The 20,244-nt window shown below is 36.6% G+C and overlaps 1 protein-coding gene across 1 annotated transcript in view; it reads right to left on the reverse strand.

Annotated features, from left to right (window-relative positions):
• Sarnp (SAP domain containing ribonucleoprotein) overlaps positions 1-20,244 on the reverse strand; it is a 54,088-nt gene that overhangs the window by 23,643 nt on the left and 10,201 nt on the right. The window contains exons 2-9 of the mRNA XM_003475975.5: positions 19,084-19,183; positions 13,841-13,887; positions 13,459-13,526; positions 9,929-9,980; positions 8,939-9,012; positions 8,468-8,496; positions 5,541-5,566; positions 4,356-4,424 (exon numbers count right to left, since the gene is read on the reverse strand). Of these exons, the coding sequence (XP_003476023.1) occupies positions 4,356-4,424; positions 5,541-5,566; positions 8,468-8,496; positions 8,939-9,012; positions 9,929-9,980; positions 13,459-13,526; positions 13,841-13,887; positions 19,084-19,183 (465 nt within the window). The remainder of the gene's footprint in view (positions 1-4,355; positions 4,425-5,540; positions 5,567-8,467; positions 8,497-8,938; positions 9,013-9,928; positions 9,981-13,458; positions 13,527-13,840; positions 13,888-19,083; positions 19,184-20,244) is intronic.

Here is a 20,244-nt window from a genome sequence, read left to right on the forward strand (position 1 = left end):
AATGTATGTTCAATAAAAGTGCTATGTCACTGTGAACAGAACAACCACAGTAAAGACAGTCTGACAAAATTGGAAAATGTTGTTTTATTTGCCTTAGGAGGCAGGGGAAAGCTGGGAATGGTGGCACATGCCTGTAGTAACAGTACTTGGGAGGCTGAGGCAGGATGATTGCCATTGATTTCAAGGCCAGGATGGGCTACAATACGAGACCCTATCTCAACTTCAACAATCAACCAATCAAACACCCCACTCATCCCCCCCAAAAAACTAGCAAGTTCATAATGCTAATACCAGTAACAAAGAGAAAATTTCTAAAGCGTTGGCTGGAGAAAAGTGATATTTGAAATACTGAATAGGGAAAACCAGTTATTACTGCATCAGTATTACTAGTAGTTATATAAGTCAACTTGCCATTCAGTTGTAGGCAAAAATAGAATATATATTCCAAGTTTCTAGAACTAAAAGTGAATAACCATGAAAAGCAAAAAAACCCCAAATTGTAACACTTGAGTGTTACAATTTACATGAAAGATACTGATAGACACAGAAGTAAATTATACTCAAATAGGTTAAATTCCCAATTTTAAAATCCAAATTGAAGTTTAAAATTAATCTCTTAACTGAGACACTTACTCTTGTATCAAATAAAGAAGAAAAAGGATTAGTGCTGGATGTGGTGGCAAACATCTATAATCCCAGCATTTGAGAGGTTGAGGCAGAAGCACTGCTGTGTATTCAAGAGCGTACATACTATTCAGTGAGTTCAGCTACATAGCCTGAATTATATAGCCAGACTCTTCAGAAAAAACAAAGACCCTCCTGCCAAAAAAAAAACCCAACTAAAAAATAAAGGTTTAGGTGACAGAAATGGAAAGCAGAATTTTTATTAGATAAAAATAACAATACTACAAAACATTTCACATTTAATAGACCATGTGGCATTAAAGTTAGATTTTTGTTCAATATCTTAATATGGGTGGTAGTTTTACTGTCGCAAACACCAATACATATATCTCAAAACACTTTAAACATTTTTTTTTCTTTTTCCTTTTTTATTGGTACTGGGGATCAAACTCACGACTGCGTGCTTGCAAAGCAGGCGTTTATGCCACTGAGCTAAATCCCCAGCCCCCTCAAAACATTTTAAATTAGTGCATTTTATGTACTTAAAATGTATTCAATACTTTGATTACAAAGAATACATGCAGCCAAAAAAAAAATTACATACTATGCCACCTGCAACTCTTTAACATTTTTCTCTAATTTCACGCAAGTCAGCAAATATTTCTACTAACCACTTATGGTCTTCTCAGCAACATGCTAGGCACACAGAACCGAGAGTATATTCCTTGTAAACCACAACAAATGTAACCTAGGGCTGGAGAGGTATGGCAAAGTGCTTCCCTAGTATGTTCAAGGCCCTGATTGGATTCCCAGCACCTACCCAAAAAACAGTTACCTAAAGAAAGAGTACAACTGTGCGCAAGATTGTACTCCATAGTGGTGCCCTAATTGATTTTAGCACTCAAGGTTTTCTTTCCCTAAGATGAAAATATAACAAATGGTGAGATTTTCTCATTGTAGGAATAATTTTTAGCATTGTAGTAGGTTCAAGTTTTGTATATAATTGACTCCATAAATACTTGAAATTATGAGGAGTGCTAGTCCTAGTCATAGGCTAGGACTGCTGCTTCACAGGCAGCGAACACTAGCATGATTAATGTGTTTAGCAAAAGATACTAGGTAGTGTGAGTTAAGTATGACTAGGGTTCCAAAGATAAATGACGATAATATCATACCTTTAAGGCACAGGAGGGATATTATGTGGGACTGGTATATTATTTTACCTAGAAATGATACACTGGAATCTACAGTCAAGTTAAAGTGAATTGAGGAATATTTTTGGTAATTACGAATTAAAATGTAATCTAATGAGTTGAAACCATTTGTTTTGGTTGTTAAACTAATCACCATCTTTTTTTTTTTTTTTCTTTTTATCGGTACCAGGGATCAAACTCATGACTGCCTGCTTGACTGCCTGCTTGCAAAGGCAGGTACTTATGCCGCTGAGCTAAATCCCCAGCCCAAACTAATCACCATCTAACGGCTTTCTAAATTCCACACTAACATCAGAAATAATGTGAAAATGGAGGAAGGTATTGGAGTCATGCTGCCACAGCCCAAATAACTATAAGTCACTAGAGATTGAAGAAGGCAGGTCTCCTCCAGTGAGCCCTGAGAGAGTGTTGTCCTGTTAATAACTTGATTTCAGACTTTAGGGATCACAATGGAAGAGTTTTCATCAGGACTCCACCGATACTGGATTTGTTTTTTTTTCCAAACTTTTTATCGGTACCAGGGATCAAACTCATGACCACCTGCTTGCAAGGCAGGTGCTTATTCTGCTGAGCTAAATCCCCAGCCCCACTGATACTGGATTTGTAATGTGACTTTCTTCAAGGACTGAAGAGGGTGTTGGCAGAAGTGACAGTGTATCAGCTCTTTAGAAAATTAAAGTTGTCACATATTTCTGACGGCCCCTTGAAACGCTTCTACCCTCCCACTATAAGAAAAGATCTTGAGTAACTAATGTTCCTCAAAACTACACTGTAGAATAAAAGACACAAAAGTCTTGAACATAACCCATAGCTTGAAGAGTACTGCCCAAGATGACCTATAGACCCATGACAGAGAACACATGCCGCTGTTGTGAACCACTGAGATTTCTGGATTGTTTCTTAAATTAACTTTTGCAATAGAATCTTGCAAATGCAGTTATTCCTTTATATTGGTTTTGTTTTTATTTTTTTTGAGACAGAATCTCGCCACGTTTTCAAGTCTGGTCTCAAATTTATAATGATCCTCCTGCCTCAATCTCCCAAGTGCTGAAATCACAGCTGTATGCCACCATACCAGGTTAATGTTTTTTTTCTGTCTCTTTTTTAAAAAATAATTTTTAGGGGCCAGGGGTCTAGCTCAGTGGTATAAGTGCCTCCTTGGCAAATGTGAGGTCGTGAGTTCAATCCTTGGCACCAAAAAAAAAAAAAAAAGTAAAAATAATCTCTTTTCCTTCCTTCCTCTCTTTCTTTCTTTCCATTTTATGGTACTGGGGACCGAAATCAGGGCCCTGTGCATGTTAGGCTAGCACTTCAACACTGAGTTACATCCCAAGTCCTTCTATCTTTTTGAGACATAGTTTCCTATGCAGCTTAGGCAGGCCTAAAACTTACTATGTAGCCCAGGCTGGCCTTGAACTCACAGTGACCCTCCTATCTCAGTCACCCAAGTGCTGGGATTATAGATGTGCACCACCATGCCCAGCTGTGTTTTTTTTTTTAATGATAATTTTTCTACTTTCAAATACTCTGTCACTATTTCAGCAACCAAGAAATATGCTCACATTCTCAAAAAAACAAAGACTGAAATCACATGCTAAAGGCAAATAGGAAAAACCTTATCATTTTCTTCAATGTCATTAGCAAAATGTAAAGGCATCAATAAAGAACTAATCAGCCCAAGATGAAGTTAAATAAATCATTTTGCTTAACAGACAAAACCATTTTGTCCCTATGAGTTAGCAATGGGACAGGAAAAATGAAACACTTTCTTAAATTTGTCCCCCCTGGGCTGGGGATTTAGCTCAGTGACATAAGCACCTGCTCGGCAAGGGAGAGGTCATGAGTTTGATCCCTGGCACCAAAAAAAAAAAAAGAACGAAAGAAAGAAAAAAAAATTGTTCTACCTAAACCCAAATTGTGTCTATACACTATTGATCTAAAGAAATTATTTAATTTTCCTTATGCCTTAACAGAAATTAAAGCATATATAATAAAGTTTAACATTACTGTATTCAACATCTTAACCAAGCGAAATACAGATTTCAGTGAAAGTACTACAGAACACAATAATGCAGCTGTTCCTGTAATGTACTTAAGTCGGAGAGAGAAAGTAACACAAGTGGTCAAAAGATCATGTGAGCCAGACGCAGCAGTGCACACCTGTAATCCCAGCAACTATGGTGGCTGAGGTAGGAGGGTCTCATTGCAAGTTCAAGACCAGCATGAGCTACAAAGTGAGCCCAAGGCCAGCCTGAACTGTATAGTGAGAGCCTATCTCAAAAAGGGCGGGGGGGGGGGGGATCATGTGAGGGCTGGGGATTTAGCTCAGCGGCATAAGCGCCTGCCTTGCAAGCACGCAGTCGTGAGTTTGATTCCTGGTACCGATAAAAAAAAGATCATGTGAAATGAAGAGCTAAGTAGTCGGTCATATTCCCAGGAGTGTTAATTCCAGTCTATGACAGTCCCTCAAACTGTTATAGTATTGCAAAAACAGCACTTTCATCCAATCTACATTACCTTTCTAGAGATTGAAGAGACATTCAAACCAAATCTTTGTGCTCTTTCTTTTAGCTTATCCAGGTTAACCTATAAAAACACAGGGACACATTTAAAAATCAACAGAAAAAGCAGAGAAGGCAGAAACTGCTGTCTAAAGCTGAGTTCAAATAAGACTACAATATTACAGATAGCTATGTTCCAAACTCAAAAACTAAGAAGTACTCATCCATTCCACTGATTATTAAAAAGTCTCTTTTGGAATGTAGTCCTGTCACCTTCATTCATCAAAGGTAATGACAGCCTACAGAAGGTTTAAAATCTAAGTATGCAACCAAACATTGCTTGAAAAAGCAAACATATGCATAAATCATCACCTCTAAATAAGTCCATTATCCCAGTTCAAAATCACTAATTCCTACAAACGCCTCTGCAAACAGTTAACTCTACCTTCCAGTAAAGACAAATACAGTTGTAGTTTTCACATTTTCAGATGTATCACAACTAGCCAACTCAATTCTCTTCCCTTCCTTTTCTTGTAAGCTTGGTATATAAGACTTTTAATCATAAGATTAGGCATATTTTAATTAATTTAAGTAATTTAATTAACCACTGCATGTTTCCATTTTCTAAACATGCAGGCTGGTTACAATGGCCCAAATCATTCTATCATTCTCTGATCTGTGATTTTATATTTAATAGATAATTTTTAAAATACCAAAATATTATCTACAAATAGAACTCATAAATTGCTTCTACCAATCCTCTCATGGTAATTAAAAATAAAATATTAACTAAAGCCATTGGAGACCTGAGGATATAGCTCAGTAGTAGAGTTCTAGTCTGGCTATGGGTTCAGCCTCTGGTACCACAAAAATATACAAATAATGCCTAAAATTCCAGCACCAAAGATGACAGAATTACCTTTTAGCTAACAAAATCTAGTCATCTTTTCAAAAAGAGACATGGTAGAATAAAAAATAACTGTAATAACTGAGTATGAAGCAATTTTCCAGACCTCTTTATACCCCAAAATATATATATTTTTAAATTTAGGACATATGATATTATACTGAAAATAGTCACCAAACTCATGAGTCGGAGTTCTTTCTGCCCTGAAGAAAAAGAGGAGTCTCTAACTTTAAAGCTAACTGTGTAGCATTATTATTTAGCTCTGCAAGGGAGAAAAGAAAAAAGATTTCATACCATAGGTTTGGTGTCAGATGACAGACCTAAGAAATCAAATGCAAGAGTTATTTAATATTTTTTAAAGTCATAAAGGAAATCAATAATCTTCAAAGCAAATCAGAACAGCATAAAAACAGTACATGGGACAATGTCCTTTATTCTATAATAATTAAAAAGGGACAGAAAACACATGTTGATCCCATGTATGCATTCACTGCTGTGAACATGTGGCTATTTTTAGTTTCTCAGAAAGTTAAACACAGGGGTTGGTGATAGCTCAATCTCACAAACATCAGCCTGGCAAGTGCAAATTCATGAGCTTGATCCCCAATATAAAAAAAAAGTTTTTAAACAGTTACCATATGACCTACTAATTCTTCTACTAGATACAAATGTCCAAGAGAAACAAAAATATAACATTCACACAAAAACTTATAAGCAAAGGTACACAAAGAGTGAAAACAGCTGGGTATGGTGGCACATGCCTATAATCCCAGCACTTGGGAGGCTGAGGCAGGAGGATCATCACAAATTCAAGGCCAGCCTGAATTACCTAGGGAGACACTATCTCAAAAAAAAAAAAAAAAAAAAAAAAAAAAAGAAAGAAAGAAAAAAGAAGCTTGCAGGCCTAATCCTAAACTAGTCAGTAATTTTGTTTTTTGAGACAGGATCTTGCTGAATAGTCCAGGCAGGCCTTGAACTCATCATGTAGCCCAAGCTAGCCTTGAATTCACAGCGATCCTCCTGGCTCAGCATCCCCAGTGCTGAGATTATAGGCATGTACCACCTTGCTTGGCTACTCGGTAATTATGAAATAATCTTAAGTAATTTCAATCTTGTGACTGGTACCCTAGCACTCTGAGAGGCTAAGGGAGAGGATGACAAGGGTGAGCCCAGCCTGGGTAATTTATTGAGCCTCTATCTCAAAAACAAATTTAAAAAGGGTAGAGGAGATGTAGCTCAATGCAAAGGCCTTGGGTTCACCCCCCAATTAAAACTCTCAGACTGCTTAGTGTGGTGGCACATTATGGTAATTCCAACACGTGGGAAGTCAAAGAAAGAGGATTTCTGCAAGTTCACAGCCTATACAGACTACACAGTGAGACCCTCTGTCTCAAAAAACCAACCAACCAACCAAAAAAACACTACAAGATCAGTGAAGGACATTTTTTGCATGAAAATGTGAAAAAGGAAGACCAGATTAGATTAGGAGACAATATTTAAATTCCTTTTTTAGACAGGGTTGCTATGTAGCCCAAGTTGGCCTTGAACTCTCAGGGATGCTCCTGCTTTAGTCTGCTGAACGCTGGGATTACAAGCATGCACTACCACATTCAGCTTTAAATTTTTAATGCAGAACAGAGGCTACATTTTTAAAATTTGCTTGTTTTGTTTTGCAGTACTAGGTTTTAAACTCGGGGCCTCTGCACTGAGTTACATCCTTGGCCCTTTTTTATTTTAAGACAGGGTCTCATCAAGTTGCTAAATTGCCCAGGCTAGACTCAAACCAGCAATCCCACAGGAACACAGCACAAACAAGCCAGGATGCTGTTATTTTTTTTTAATAATAACTTTCTTCTAATTAATTATAAAATAACATTCACTGTATACTTTTAAAAACACAAGCAAATAAAAAGACTTTTAAAATTTTACCAGATATTGTGCACTAAGAATTTAGTATATGTCCTTTTTATCCTATCCATACATGCACACCTTTATGAATAAAATGGGAATGTACTTCTTAATATAATTTTGGAAGCTGTTTTTTCACTTAGCATCTTTCTGACAAATACTTTAAAATATTGTTTCTAAGATAGTATTCTCTGCTATACTATGGCACACATTTAACCAATTCTTTATTGCATATTTGGTTGTTTCTAGTTATTGATGATTTCATAAATAATACTGTGACAATCTTCATGGCTAAATAAACACACCCAAGATTATTCCCTTGTAAGCTCCTTAAGTAAAACTGTTAATAAAAAGGTACCTTTTTTTTGGTCTTTTTGAGACAGTATTGCTATGCAGTTCAGGCTGGCTCTGGGCTCATTTTGTAGCGCAGGCTGTTCTCAAATTTGCAATGATCCTGCTGCCTTAGCCTCCCGAGTGCTAGGATTACAGGAGTGCACCACCACACCTGGCTAAAAAAGGTACTCTTAAAAAAAAAAAAAAAGGTTCTCTAGGTGGGCATCGTGGTGCACATTGTAATCCCAGCACTCGGAGGCTGTGGCAGAAGGATCTCTGTGACTTGAGACCAGTGTGAACTACAAAGTAAGCTCAAGGCCAGCCTGAAGTGCATAGTGAGATCATGTCTCAAAAAGACAAAAAAAAAAGGGCTGGGGATTTAGCTCACTGGCGTAAGTGCCTGCCTTGCAAGCATGTAGTCCTGAGTTCAATCTCTGGTATCAATTTAAAAAAAAAAAAAAAAAGTTCTCTTTCCCTTTTACCACTCACAGCAGCCCACAACACTAAACAGGTACACAATATTTTAGGCACCTAGGTATAGTGGTGCATGCTGATAATCTTAGCACTCTGAAGGCTGAGGCAGGAGAGTTGCTATGAGTTTGAGATCAGTACACAGGTCCGTTCAAGGCCTACTTGAATGTATATCGAGACCTTGTCTCAAAAGCCAAAAAAAAAAAAAAAAACACAAAAAAACAACAAATGCTGCTGAGACACTAGAATAAAGAAGTAAGGTACTGGAAACATCTCTGAAGATGTCTAAGGAAGACAAATGTTGGCACCTTCTTCTATTTTAATTTCAGAACCTTTTCTTCATTGTCCAGGAAGAGTTCAATACGATTTTACTTAAACCAAAAGAGCAAATGCTATAAGCTCCTAAAAGCTTCTATAATTAATAACATTACCTTAATTTGGAGAAATGAAATCTGTTACATCAGAAAAGAATGAAGATAACTTTCTCAGAAGTTTATCTGTATTCTTACCTTTTGTTGGAACTGAAGAAATTCCAAACCTGTAGGAAGAAAAAACAAGTTAAATTTTAGGAAGCTGTTCACACTCTTGATGGTACCTTCGTGTCAAGTGTACATATGACACTTTACGCTTGTGATCTCATGCTTTGCAATTGTTAGCTAATTCTAACAACCTCATGAAAGAGGTTCACTCTCATTCTCACCAAAAGTCCAGAGAATAAGCTACAAAAAGCAATATCAGAGTGAGGAGCAGCAGTCAGTTTCTGACTTTCATCTACTGCAAATATCTTATTTAATAATAAAGACTATTCTATCTATAACTACCTTACCATGTTACCAGAAATGTGTTAAATAGGATCAAAAATGTTCATTTCCTTTTTGCAGGGCCACTCTTCTACTAAAAATTAACAGATGTATGCAAAAATGTAGATATAGGATTACATCTGTACTTTCACACCATCAGTATCTCAGGTCCACACTCACCTAGCTGCCCGAGCAGCTTTCTTGCTTTCCAAACTCACAGGTACATTGAATCGTTCAGCCCTCTTCTGCATTCTCTAAATGATAACAAACAAAAGAGGAGAAAAATTCAATCTTTTGTTTTAAAAAAAGTTGATTAGAGGTGGTACCTTAACATCTGGAATGTTTTTTCTTCTTTTTTTGTTTTTTGGGGGATTGAACCCAAGATCTTTGAACTGAACTGCATTCCTGTTTTTATTTTTTAGACAGATCTCATGAGTTGCCTAACTGGGCTAAAACTTGTGATCCTCCTGGCTCAGCCCTTCATAGTCCTGAGTAATAGGTATGTGCCACCACACTCAGCTGAAGAAATTTCTTAAAGTATACACTGATTCCCTACTTTGAAGGTACAAAACTGAGGACAAAATCTCAAATGAAACCTGGTTTCAGAGATCTTGAGATAAAATTCAAAGAAATCTGAATCTTATCTGCTAGCTAGCAATTAATAATTTAGGTAAGAGATATATCAATGTTACTTTTCCAAGGCACAATTCACTCAAACTAACCTAGATTTATGGATGTATTAAAATTACCACTAAGACTACAGAATTATATACAAAAAGAATACAGCTTCAAAAGTAGTCCAACTATTTGTGTGTGTGTGTGTACCGGGGATGACCTTGTACTTACCAGGCAAGCACTTGAGCCACTAAGCTAAATCCCCAGTCGGTCCAAATATTTTCTTAATAGTAGCTGGTAGAGAAATGAACACCAAAATTTGTTGATAGAGTTATTTGGGTTTTGTTTTGTATACAAAGAAAAATTTTTAAATGCTGGTGTAAGCTGGGGATTTAGCTCAGCGGCATAAGTGCCTGTCCGGCAAGTGTGAGATTGTTGAGTTTGATCCCCAGTATCAAAAAAAAAAAAAAAAAAAAAAAAAAAAAGACACAGACCTAATAAAGGGTAAGAAACAGAAATGAAAGACTATATTCTATTAAGGAACAAAATACATACCTCAGTCTGTGGCATCTCAGATGTAATTTTTACCACTTTCTTCTCTGCTGCCCTGGAAAAGATTTTTAAAACTCAGTCAACTGACATTCTAAGCCAAAACCTTAGAAATATATTAAAATTCACCTGAGTCTTATCCTCTGCCTCCCTGTGCTATCCCTTAATCCAAGGAAACATGAAGTCCATTAGAACTCTATAGTTTCCTGAATTATCATCTCCTGAGATGAGTTCAAACAGTAGTAAACTGTTACAGCTAATGTGTAAGAAAGAAATCAGGAGAGAAGCCTGGTTAATAAACTGTATTGAACAGAACATTCAAAGGATACCAGAAATCATTTCATTTGCTTTTAAAAACTTTAAATTTACTTTTAGACTAATGACTGTTCCTTCAACTCTCAATTTTCATGACAATACCATTTAATGAGTACTCTACAAACTCTTGATTTCCTTCTCTTACAAAACTCTTTATTTCTCCCACAGAGACTGTAGCTCTAGCTGAAACAGTTAAAGTGGAACAAATAAAAATGCCAAAGGGAGTGGGGAAAGTTTGGGGGTGGGGGGGTTGAATTAGGAAAACATGGTTAAGTTACTGGTCAAAAGGTTTAAGACAAAACAAAAGAGACCACAGGGACAGGAGAGAAGACAAAGTTCAGAAGTACCCAGAATAAATGGAAGGGCATTAACTCTCCACCAAACAACTCTCATAAAACTGTGGGTCATAACCAGTCTCATTAAGGTCCCTCATTTAACAAGACATGGTGGCTTTTGTTCCAATATCCCAGACACTTTTCCCATTTGATGCCCTGAAAGGTAGTAATGGTTTAATGACATTTTCAGAGGAAGCAATTCTGCAACAGGAACTTATGCTCTCTATTCTTTTGTTGAAGTTTCCTTGACAGACAAGCAATGGGTGCCCCCTACTGATCATAACTAAGTCCTACAACATACTACTACCCTGGCTAAAGGAAAACAAAATTAAAACAGAAATAAGAGTTCTGTTCACACAGAACTTCCGGCCAAAGATAAAGCAAGGAAATTTTCTTTGGAATATTCAAAGGAGCTAAATCAGGTCTGAAGATTCTGACTTTTAAAGAAATCTCTATATTCCACTTTCTATTTTTCCCAGACTTCTCTGTATTGTTTAGGCAAAAAAAGCTCAGAAGTTTAATGTTTTACTTGAAGTCCAATGTCATTAAGAGAGCAGTCCTCTCCATCAATCCCAGGCTAATGACTTCCTCCACATTCTCATTTTGAAACACAATGACTGCAGTAGACTGCACAACAAAAAAGGAATCCCAGGAGGGAAGCAGCTTTCTACCAGATTCTAGTCCTCTTAGGTATAGTATATCAAGAAATAAATACACACCACATTCTGGGGACTTGTGGGATAATTTCCTCTCTTTACTGACAGTATTTTCTCCTACCCAGTTATGCACAAAAAATACTCTCCAAACTACAGGAACCCAGAATTTTGCTGACCATCCCTCTAAAAATCAAAATTGCCACTTCCACACACTTTTCATTTGTTTCAAAATTTATCAATTAAAATGCCCCGAGTAAGGGAATTACAAATTTCATATATGCTAAGCATAATTAACTTCTACAGATTTTCAGATCTCATTAATTTTAACCCAAACAACCAGGGATATAGTTCAGTGACACAAGCACATGCCTGGCAAGCACGAGTTCAATCCCCAGTACAAAAAAAAAAAAATTTAAACCAAACAAACAAATTATCATTATACTCATTAGCTCTTCCAGCCCAAGTCCTCAAAACACCTCTGTTTTAGTTTTGGTCTTTTGAGACAGGACCTCACTATAGGCTAGCTGCAACTCACGGATCCTCCCGCCTCAGCATCTAGACTGCTTTTCCTTTTTCCTTTTTATCGGTACCAGGGATCGAACTCACAACTGCCTGCTTACAAGGCAGGTGCTTATGCCGCTGAGCTAAATCCCCAGCCCCAGGACTGCTAAGGTTACAGGTAAGCACCATCTTGCCTGACTAGATACGTTCCCACCAAGTCACTTTCTCATGGCATGGTACTGAATTATAATCCTATAATGAGGAATCCTATAAAAAGGATATAGTCCATTATTAGAGCAGATGCTTACCATGCATGAGACCCTGAGTTCAAAGTCTAACAACAAAAAAGTTGAAAATAATAAACATGATAGCTTTACAAAATCCATCAAAATGTTAAACGTTCATTCTCTATGATTTAGTAATCTCATGTTAGGAATTTAGGAATTCCATGGACCTACTGCATTAGAATAAATATAGTGGGATAAGGACATACAGCACTGATTTTTGTTTCTCTTTTTATGAGTAATCTGAATATCTACAAACAGAAGACTGGTGGAATGTATTACTGTACAGAACAGAGTATTGCTAACTTCTGGAAAGAATAAAGTCCTAGTCAGGCATGGTGCTGTATATTCAGCTATTCCAAATGCTGAGGCAGCAAAATCACAAGTTTCAGACCAGTTTGTATAACTTAATCAAACTGTTTAAAAATAAAAACTAAAAAGGGCTGATGATGACAAGCATAGTAATTTGTATTTGTAATCCCAGCACTTGGGAGGCTGAAGCAGGACTGCTATGAGTATAAGGGCAGTCTGGACTACATACATATTGAGACCCTGTCTCCAAAAACATAAAAAGAAAAAAACAGGGTTGGGAATGTAGGTCAGTGATGGAGTTCCCATTTAGCTAGGTTCAAATCCAAAGCACCACGGAGAAATTATTACATGAAAACACACACGCATGTTAAATATCTCAAAAAGGAACCACTAAAAAAAAAATCTCAGAAACTCTGATGGAGATAGACACAAGAAGCACTTAATTGTCAACTTACAGACCTCTATGTATTATATGACTTTTATATACCTTGCCTTTTATAATTACATGCCTTTAATACAGCCACAAGGAACAAAAATGTTAAGAGGGACTTAACTTGTCTTTTGCTGTCATACAAAATGGTAAGACATTTGTGCAAAGAGCTCCAAATAAATGATGTTTATAATTAACCTTGTGAGACAGCTTAAACAAACAGCTCCACTTTCCACTCTAGTATGTGTCCTTCCCTCCTCCACTATAAATCAAAGAGAGAACATAGGCACAGGGCTACATAAAAGACATAATCCCTAACCCGAAACACTCCTAACAAATTTCTTTATATACAGTTTCACACTTTTCTATAAAGACAATAGTTTATAGAATTTAGTAGAGTTTATAGAGACTACAAATTCTAACAGAATAACCTATTACAGTGATCCTGCAAAAGACCTAGGCTAGGAAAAGGCTAGGAAAAAATAAATTGTGTCTGGGCTTCAAGTCACCTGGTTCTAATTACCTATAACAAAATTTGAAAACAACTTTGCTTCATGTACTTGAAGTAAATGCTTCTGAAAATGTTTCATTTAATCAGAAATGAAAAGATCAATGGGAATAAAAGGTAAAACAAAGTGAACTTTAAATCCAGTAAACAAGAACTGTCTGCTCTGTATTTAGATTACAAAAAAGAGACAATTACACATCAACAGTTTTTTCAGGGGGTTCTTCCTCTTTGACAGGCAGTTCTATAGGCTTTGGTTCTTCTTCCTAAAACCAAATAAAACAATAACGTTAACATAAATCAAGAGTATATACTCATCTCCCAGCACTCAAGAGGCTGAGGCAGGAGGATCACAAGTTTGAGACCAGCCTGAGATAGTCAAACCCTGTCTCCAAAAAAAAAAAAAAGAAGTATACTCTTTAATATGACATTCTCAGAACTCCAAAATGAACCAGTCTCATAGAACTTCACTCCTTAAACTTTCCTAATAAATTACCATCTAAGCAGTCTAATAATTGATGTTAAGCATGGTCAAGGCAGTGGCACCTTGCCAGGCAGTGACTAACTCTTTCCAACTCACCTCTGTTTCATCTCCCAGTACATCTTCTTCATTTGCCTCCTCTTCGGCTAAAGAATATTAAAATATTCAGGTCAACTCTTGCTATAAAACCATACTAATCACTGTACTAAGGCTAAAATCATAATCAACTTGCTCTCCAAAAATAATAATGAAGGAAGAACAGCAAACTCACTACATTTGGAGAAGATAAAACCAGATCTCTATCTAACTTCAGTACAAAAGATAAATTTTATTTGGTCTGAAAAACTTAATGTGAAGACATCACATTACAAAATTAATTTTGAAAGTAATTAGGAAACCATACGTTTGAGATTTAGTGATGGGGAAGGATTTGTTTAAAAAATAAGCCGCTAGGCATGGTGGTATACACCTGTAATGCCAGCACTCTGGAGACCAAGGCAGACGGACCCCTGAAAGTTCAAAGCCAGCCTGAACTACACAGTGAGAACCTGTCTCAAAACAAACTTTAAAAAAATGCCAGGCAGATAGCTCAGCACAGGGCCTGCCTGTTAAGCACAAGGTCCTGAGTTTGATTTCCAGTACAAAACAAAACAAAACCCAACAAAGGCAAGGAAACAATTGCTAAAATGTGTGTGTGTGGGGCGGGGGGGGAAACGGGACGGGACTACATACTGACAAGTGAATGATGGAAATCAAAAGAAAACTAGGCAAAGAACCATGAACATCAAAAATATTTAAACTATTTTCAGAGAAACATAAAGTAACAAATTAGCAAAAATAGTTCACTTTATAGGATAATGCCAAATTTAGGCTTGTGAAGATACAAGAACCTTGATGCATAAATCTGGTGATATGAGTGAAGGGTTTTTTGTTTCATTTTGTTTGTACCAAGGATTGAATTCACAACCTTGCACTTGCCAAGCAGGTGCTTATGCCATTGAGCTAAATCCCTGGCCATTAGTGAAGATTTAAAAGGAAATTCCAAGCCAGGTGTGGTGACGCAAACCTATAATCCCAACACCTGGTAGGCTGAAACAGGAGGATTGCTGGGAGTTCGAGGCTGGCATAAGCTACACAGTGAGCTCAAGACCACCCTGAACTACATGGTGAGACCCTGTCTCAAAAAAGCAAAATAAACAAAAATTCTGGGAAATAATTTGGCAGTGTCTAGTCATATTTAATACATATACACTTCTGAGTATGTAGTAATTACCAACCCCATTGCAGGCATATACCCAAAAAGATTCACACCAGGAACATGAGAGTAAAAGTAATTCAGAATAATGTTATGCAATAATAGCAGAATATATAGCTTATATACCGACAGTATATTATATACACATACAAGTACATCGTTAGTATCCTGTATACTATTACATAAACACAGGGTTAATACACACTATTTTTTTATTATTGCTATTATCAGGAGTAGCATTACTTATAGTAACTGAGCCTTGGAGATAACACAGGTGTCTGTCACTGGATGAATTATAAAGTGTGGCGGCTATACGGTATTACCTCAGTTTAAATTTCTTTTACAATTTTGGGAAAGATGACCATGTTTGCATTTGTGAGGGGAAGATGGCTGTGGTTATGTTGGTCTTCCAATTTGGAGTCTGTGGACAAAAGTAAAATTCTGCCTAATATTTCTGTTTGTAAACCAAATTGCTTGAAAACAGAAACATTTGTGAACTGAGCTATGACTGTATTTATATATCAATGATCAGAAAATACAGGGAATATTTTAAAATTTATTATAGTAAAAGTCACACTGCCATTAACCTCCTTCAAAATATTCTCCTCACTTTGAACACATTTATCCCATTATGCTTAGTACTTTCTGAAGCAGCTCTGGAAGTCCTCTTTCATGTCTTTTGGTTCACTGACATGGATGCCTCAGTGTCTTTTTTTTTTGTTTTGTTTTTTGTTTTTTTGAGACAGTCTTGCTATGCAGTTCAGGCTAGCCTTCAACTTGCTTATGTAGCCTAGGCGGGCCTGGCACTCATGGCAATCCTCCTACCTCAGCCTCCCAAGTGCTGGGATTATAGGCATGCACCACCACACCTGGCTTCAAAGTCTTAAATGTATTAAAATTCTGACTTTAAGTCATTTAGACTTTGGGGGAGAGCTAGAAGTCATAATGTGCTACACCTGGTAAGTAAGGTAATAAACACACTATAATGTTTTCGTAAGTCTGCCTTTCCATTAGATGTCACGCAGCAACAGCATTGTTCATATATCCCAAGACATTCATGAAAGATGACATGCAGAACTGCTTCGGAAAGTGGCAAAAACAATGAGATAAGTACATCTGACATGGGAGTGGGGGGGGGGAGGTGACGGTCTCTGAGGGCAAACAGTGGCAGTATGTCTTTTAATGTAAATTTTTTAAAAAAAATTTAAATACCACATATTTTGATCACACTGTGTAGAATGCAGAAGTGCAATAAACTAGATGACCATATAACGTCACCTCACAGATACAACTTAAAAAAAGAGAAATATAATAAGACTATGGCTTTATTACCCATTATATAAATGGAAACACCATACTAAACACTACATGGCTTATAAGAATTAAGATAAAAACTACATATAAAACTCACTAGAGTTGAGCATGGTGGCACATGCCTATAATCCCAGCACTCTAGAAGGCTGCAAAGTTTGAGCCTAGCCTGAGCAATTTAGCAAGATTCTGTCTCAAAATAAAAGATTTTTGAAGAGCTAGAAACAGCCGGGCGTGGTAGCTCATGCCTGTAATCCCAGCACGGGAGGTTGAGGCAGGAGGATCATTTCGAGTTCGAGACCAGCCTGGGCTACAAAGTGAGCTCAAGGCCAGCCTGAACTGCATAGTGAGACCCCGTCTCAAAAAGACCAAAAAAAAAAGAGCTAGAAACAAACAAAAACATAATTAGAATGGAAAGCTAAGTGGATTGGAAGTGAAATATGTAATGGTGACAATAAAATGGATTTATATAATCTGGGATGATAATATGCCTTAATGAAGATGGGATTTTTCTTCTTTCATAAACTGTGGACTAAACCTAGAGGATACACATGTGCCATACAAGCACTCTACCACTCAAGCTATAGCTTTGTCTTTCACTATTTTTAAAACAGAGTGTTAAATTGCTCCGGCTGGCTTTAAACAACAATCCTCTTGCCTTAGCTTCCCAAGTAGCTGGGATTTCAGATGACCCACTGTACCCAGTATTTTAGAGTTTTGTTTTGTTGTCTTTTTGAGATAGGATCTCACTATGCAGTTTTGGCTGGTTTTGAACTCACAACAATCCTCCTGCCTCAGCCTCCCGAGTGCTGGGGTTACAGTTGTGAGCCACCACTCCCAGGTACAGAACTAAAGATGTCACATCTAGAAGGAATCAGAGATTATGGTTTTTGGATTTCAAGGGTCCACACATTTGTCTCATGCCACAGGGACGGACATTTAGCCATGTTGACAGTTACTATACTAAATTACCTAAATAAATTTCTAGCATAAAAGGAATTAAAATTTAAACTTTTCAGGCTGGGGATAGAGCTCAGTGGCATAGCACTTGCCTACCATGAACAAGACCTGGGTTCAATCCCTGGGACCATCAAAACAACGTGTAAAACTTAAGTCTTCCAATTCTCAGCCTGTTATTTGTATTATCATGCTAACATTTAAACAATACACTGAAATATTCAAACCCAAGCTGGAGAATCTGGTAAAATCCTTTCTTTAAAAAATAAAACACATACAAGTTGAGTTAAAACTATGTCTTTTTAAAAAGGGAGTATCAAAAACCTTAGACTGCAAGTAACTTATTCCATAAGTATTCTACTAGACAAGCAAACAGACTGCGTATGGTGGTACTGCCTGTAATCCCAGTACTCAGGAGGCTGGAGCAGGAGGATTGCCACAAGTTTAAGGCCAGTCTGGGCTACACAGTGCATTCAAGACCACCCAGAATTACACAGTGGGACCCTGTATGAAAAAAACAAAATAACAAACAACTCCCCCCCCAAATGAGCCACAGAGCCAACAGACAGCAGTTGATACCATTAGTGACAGTGCAAATCACCCTATATAATAACTCTCTCTTATCTCATTGACATCACCCACTAAGGTTTTCAAAGGTAAGAACAGGATAATTTGTTTTTGTTTATATTTTGTGTTTTATTATTCTGTATTACATTATAATATATAAATTTTTTTTAATTTTTCTTTTTTATCGGTACCAGCGATTGAACTCAGGACTGCCTGCTTACAAGGCAGGCACTTATGCCGCTGAGCTAAATCCCCAGCCCCATAATACTATAAACATTTTTATATGAGTATTTTTACGTTGTGAAACCAGTCATCTGAGCTTCTATTATTTCTTGTGGGGAAATTTGCTTTAACATACTTACTGTCAAGTGTATTGGATTACAAGCATATTTCTGAAGTGAATTATGCTTGCAAATCAAGGTTTTACTGTATATCTTTGTACTATAATAACTACTTTGATAAGCAAGAAGTTTCTGTGATGTTGTTAATCAAAAGTTTACATCAACAATGATCTAAAAAAAAAGGCTTCAAAAACGATTTTAACACACAATGGAGTTCTACTCAGCCATAAAGAAGGATAAACTGGAAACTTTTATAAGTAAACAGATGCAACTCAAGACCATATTCATAAGTAAAATAAACCAGACTAAAATGTGTAAACATCATACTGCCTCCCTAAAGTAAGAAGCTGAAATAGTAAATAAGATCCAAAATGCAACCATTGTCACCTCATGGAAAAAAAATAAATAAAATAAAATAAAATAAATATATATACAAATATATATCTAAATCTTAACTATCATATATGTGATAGTTAAGATAGTTATACTACTAATTTTTCTTAATTCACTGCAAAGAAAGGTTTGTGCTAATATTGAACAATTAAATGCCTACATCTTGTACTCTTAGTAACTAAATACTAAAGATAACAATATGCAATATATTAACCACTGATACTCTATTATCTTGTTTTAAAATTTTTTCTTTAAAGTAAAATTTTTAAAATCATAAAAAGACCTCTTACAAAAAATCTTTAAGCGGCAGAGGCTAAAAATTGTTTCACATCACCTTTTTTTTTTTTTTGAGATAGGGTTTTACCATGCAGTTCAGGGCTGGCCTTGAAATCACTATGTAGCCCAGGCTAGCCTCAAACCTGTGGCAAGCCTCCTGCCTCAACCTCCTGAGTCCTGAGATTATAGGCATTTGCCATCACACCTGGCTTCCTCACACCATTTTGACCTAGAGTACTTACCATGTTCTTCAAGATATGCCTGGAGCCTGTTGATGAGATCTTGTTTTATTCCTTTGGTCTCTAAACCACGTGCAAGACATTCTTGCTTTAGTTCAGCAAGCTGAAGGAAAAAAACATTGAAACTTTTCCTTAGTTAACACAGTGAATCCAAATGAATAAGAGATAGTACAGGAAAAAAACATATAAAGTTCAATTCCAAACAATTTCCCTTAATCCTAACAAGATTTTAGGTCTAAATATTAAACTTAACAGAGAACTTTTCCAAAAGAGACTTAAACATCACACTTTATTTGTATGTCTATTTATTACCTCATATCTTTACCTATTTATGAATAATTCAGAGTGAAAAGTTTTTTTCCTTAAAATTACTGTGTTAACTAGTATACTCCCAAAAATGAACTTTTTCAAGCAGAAAAATTCAATGACCTAGAAGTAGATTTTTCCTGCCACTTTGTTCTGGTATAGCTATGATATGAGTATATCCCCAGAGGTTTATGTTAGAAGCTTTGTCCCCAGGGTGAGAATATTGAGAGGTGACAGAACCTGCAAAAGATGGAACTTCAAAGAAAATGTTTGAGTCTTTGGGGGACACAGCCCTTAGAAACAATATATATTTCTCAGTGTGAGTTCTTGAAATGGTGATTCTTACAAAAGAGAAAGACTGGCCCCTCTCTGCTCTCTGGCTTCCTGTATGTCTATGTGATTTCCCCTCAAATTTGCTTGCACCATGATTTCATCTACTATGAGGTCATCATCAACACTATGCTATGTGGACTTTTTTTTTTTTTTTTTAATACCGGGAATTGAACTCAGGACCTTTCCCAGGGAGGTGCTTATACCACTGAACTTTATCTCCAGCCCTGCTATTTGGACTTTAATCTCCAAAACTGTGAGCTAAGAAAGTCTCTTTTCTTTATAAAGTACCCAGGCTCAGGTATTTTACTATAGCAATGGAAGCAAACTAATACACACCTATTATCTCAGCCTACCGTATACAGGCATACAAGTCTAACCACCGAAGAATTAGGTAGATGTGTTGGTTAGCTTAATGACAACAATGAAATGATTATGGAATCTTCAACAAAATGTAAATAAATACCTAACATGCCATCAAGTCCTACTGAAGTTGTTTTTATTGTTTTATTGTTACAGTGCTGGGGA

Source organism: Cavia porcellus, unplaced genomic scaffold (assembly GCF_034190915.1).
Source record: "Cavia porcellus strain 051 isolate PalLab524CR breed Dunkin Hartley unplaced genomic scaffold, mCavPor4.1 scaffold_8, whole genome shotgun sequence".
Lineage (NCBI taxonomy): Eukaryota > Metazoa > Chordata > Mammalia > Rodentia > Caviidae > Cavia > Cavia porcellus.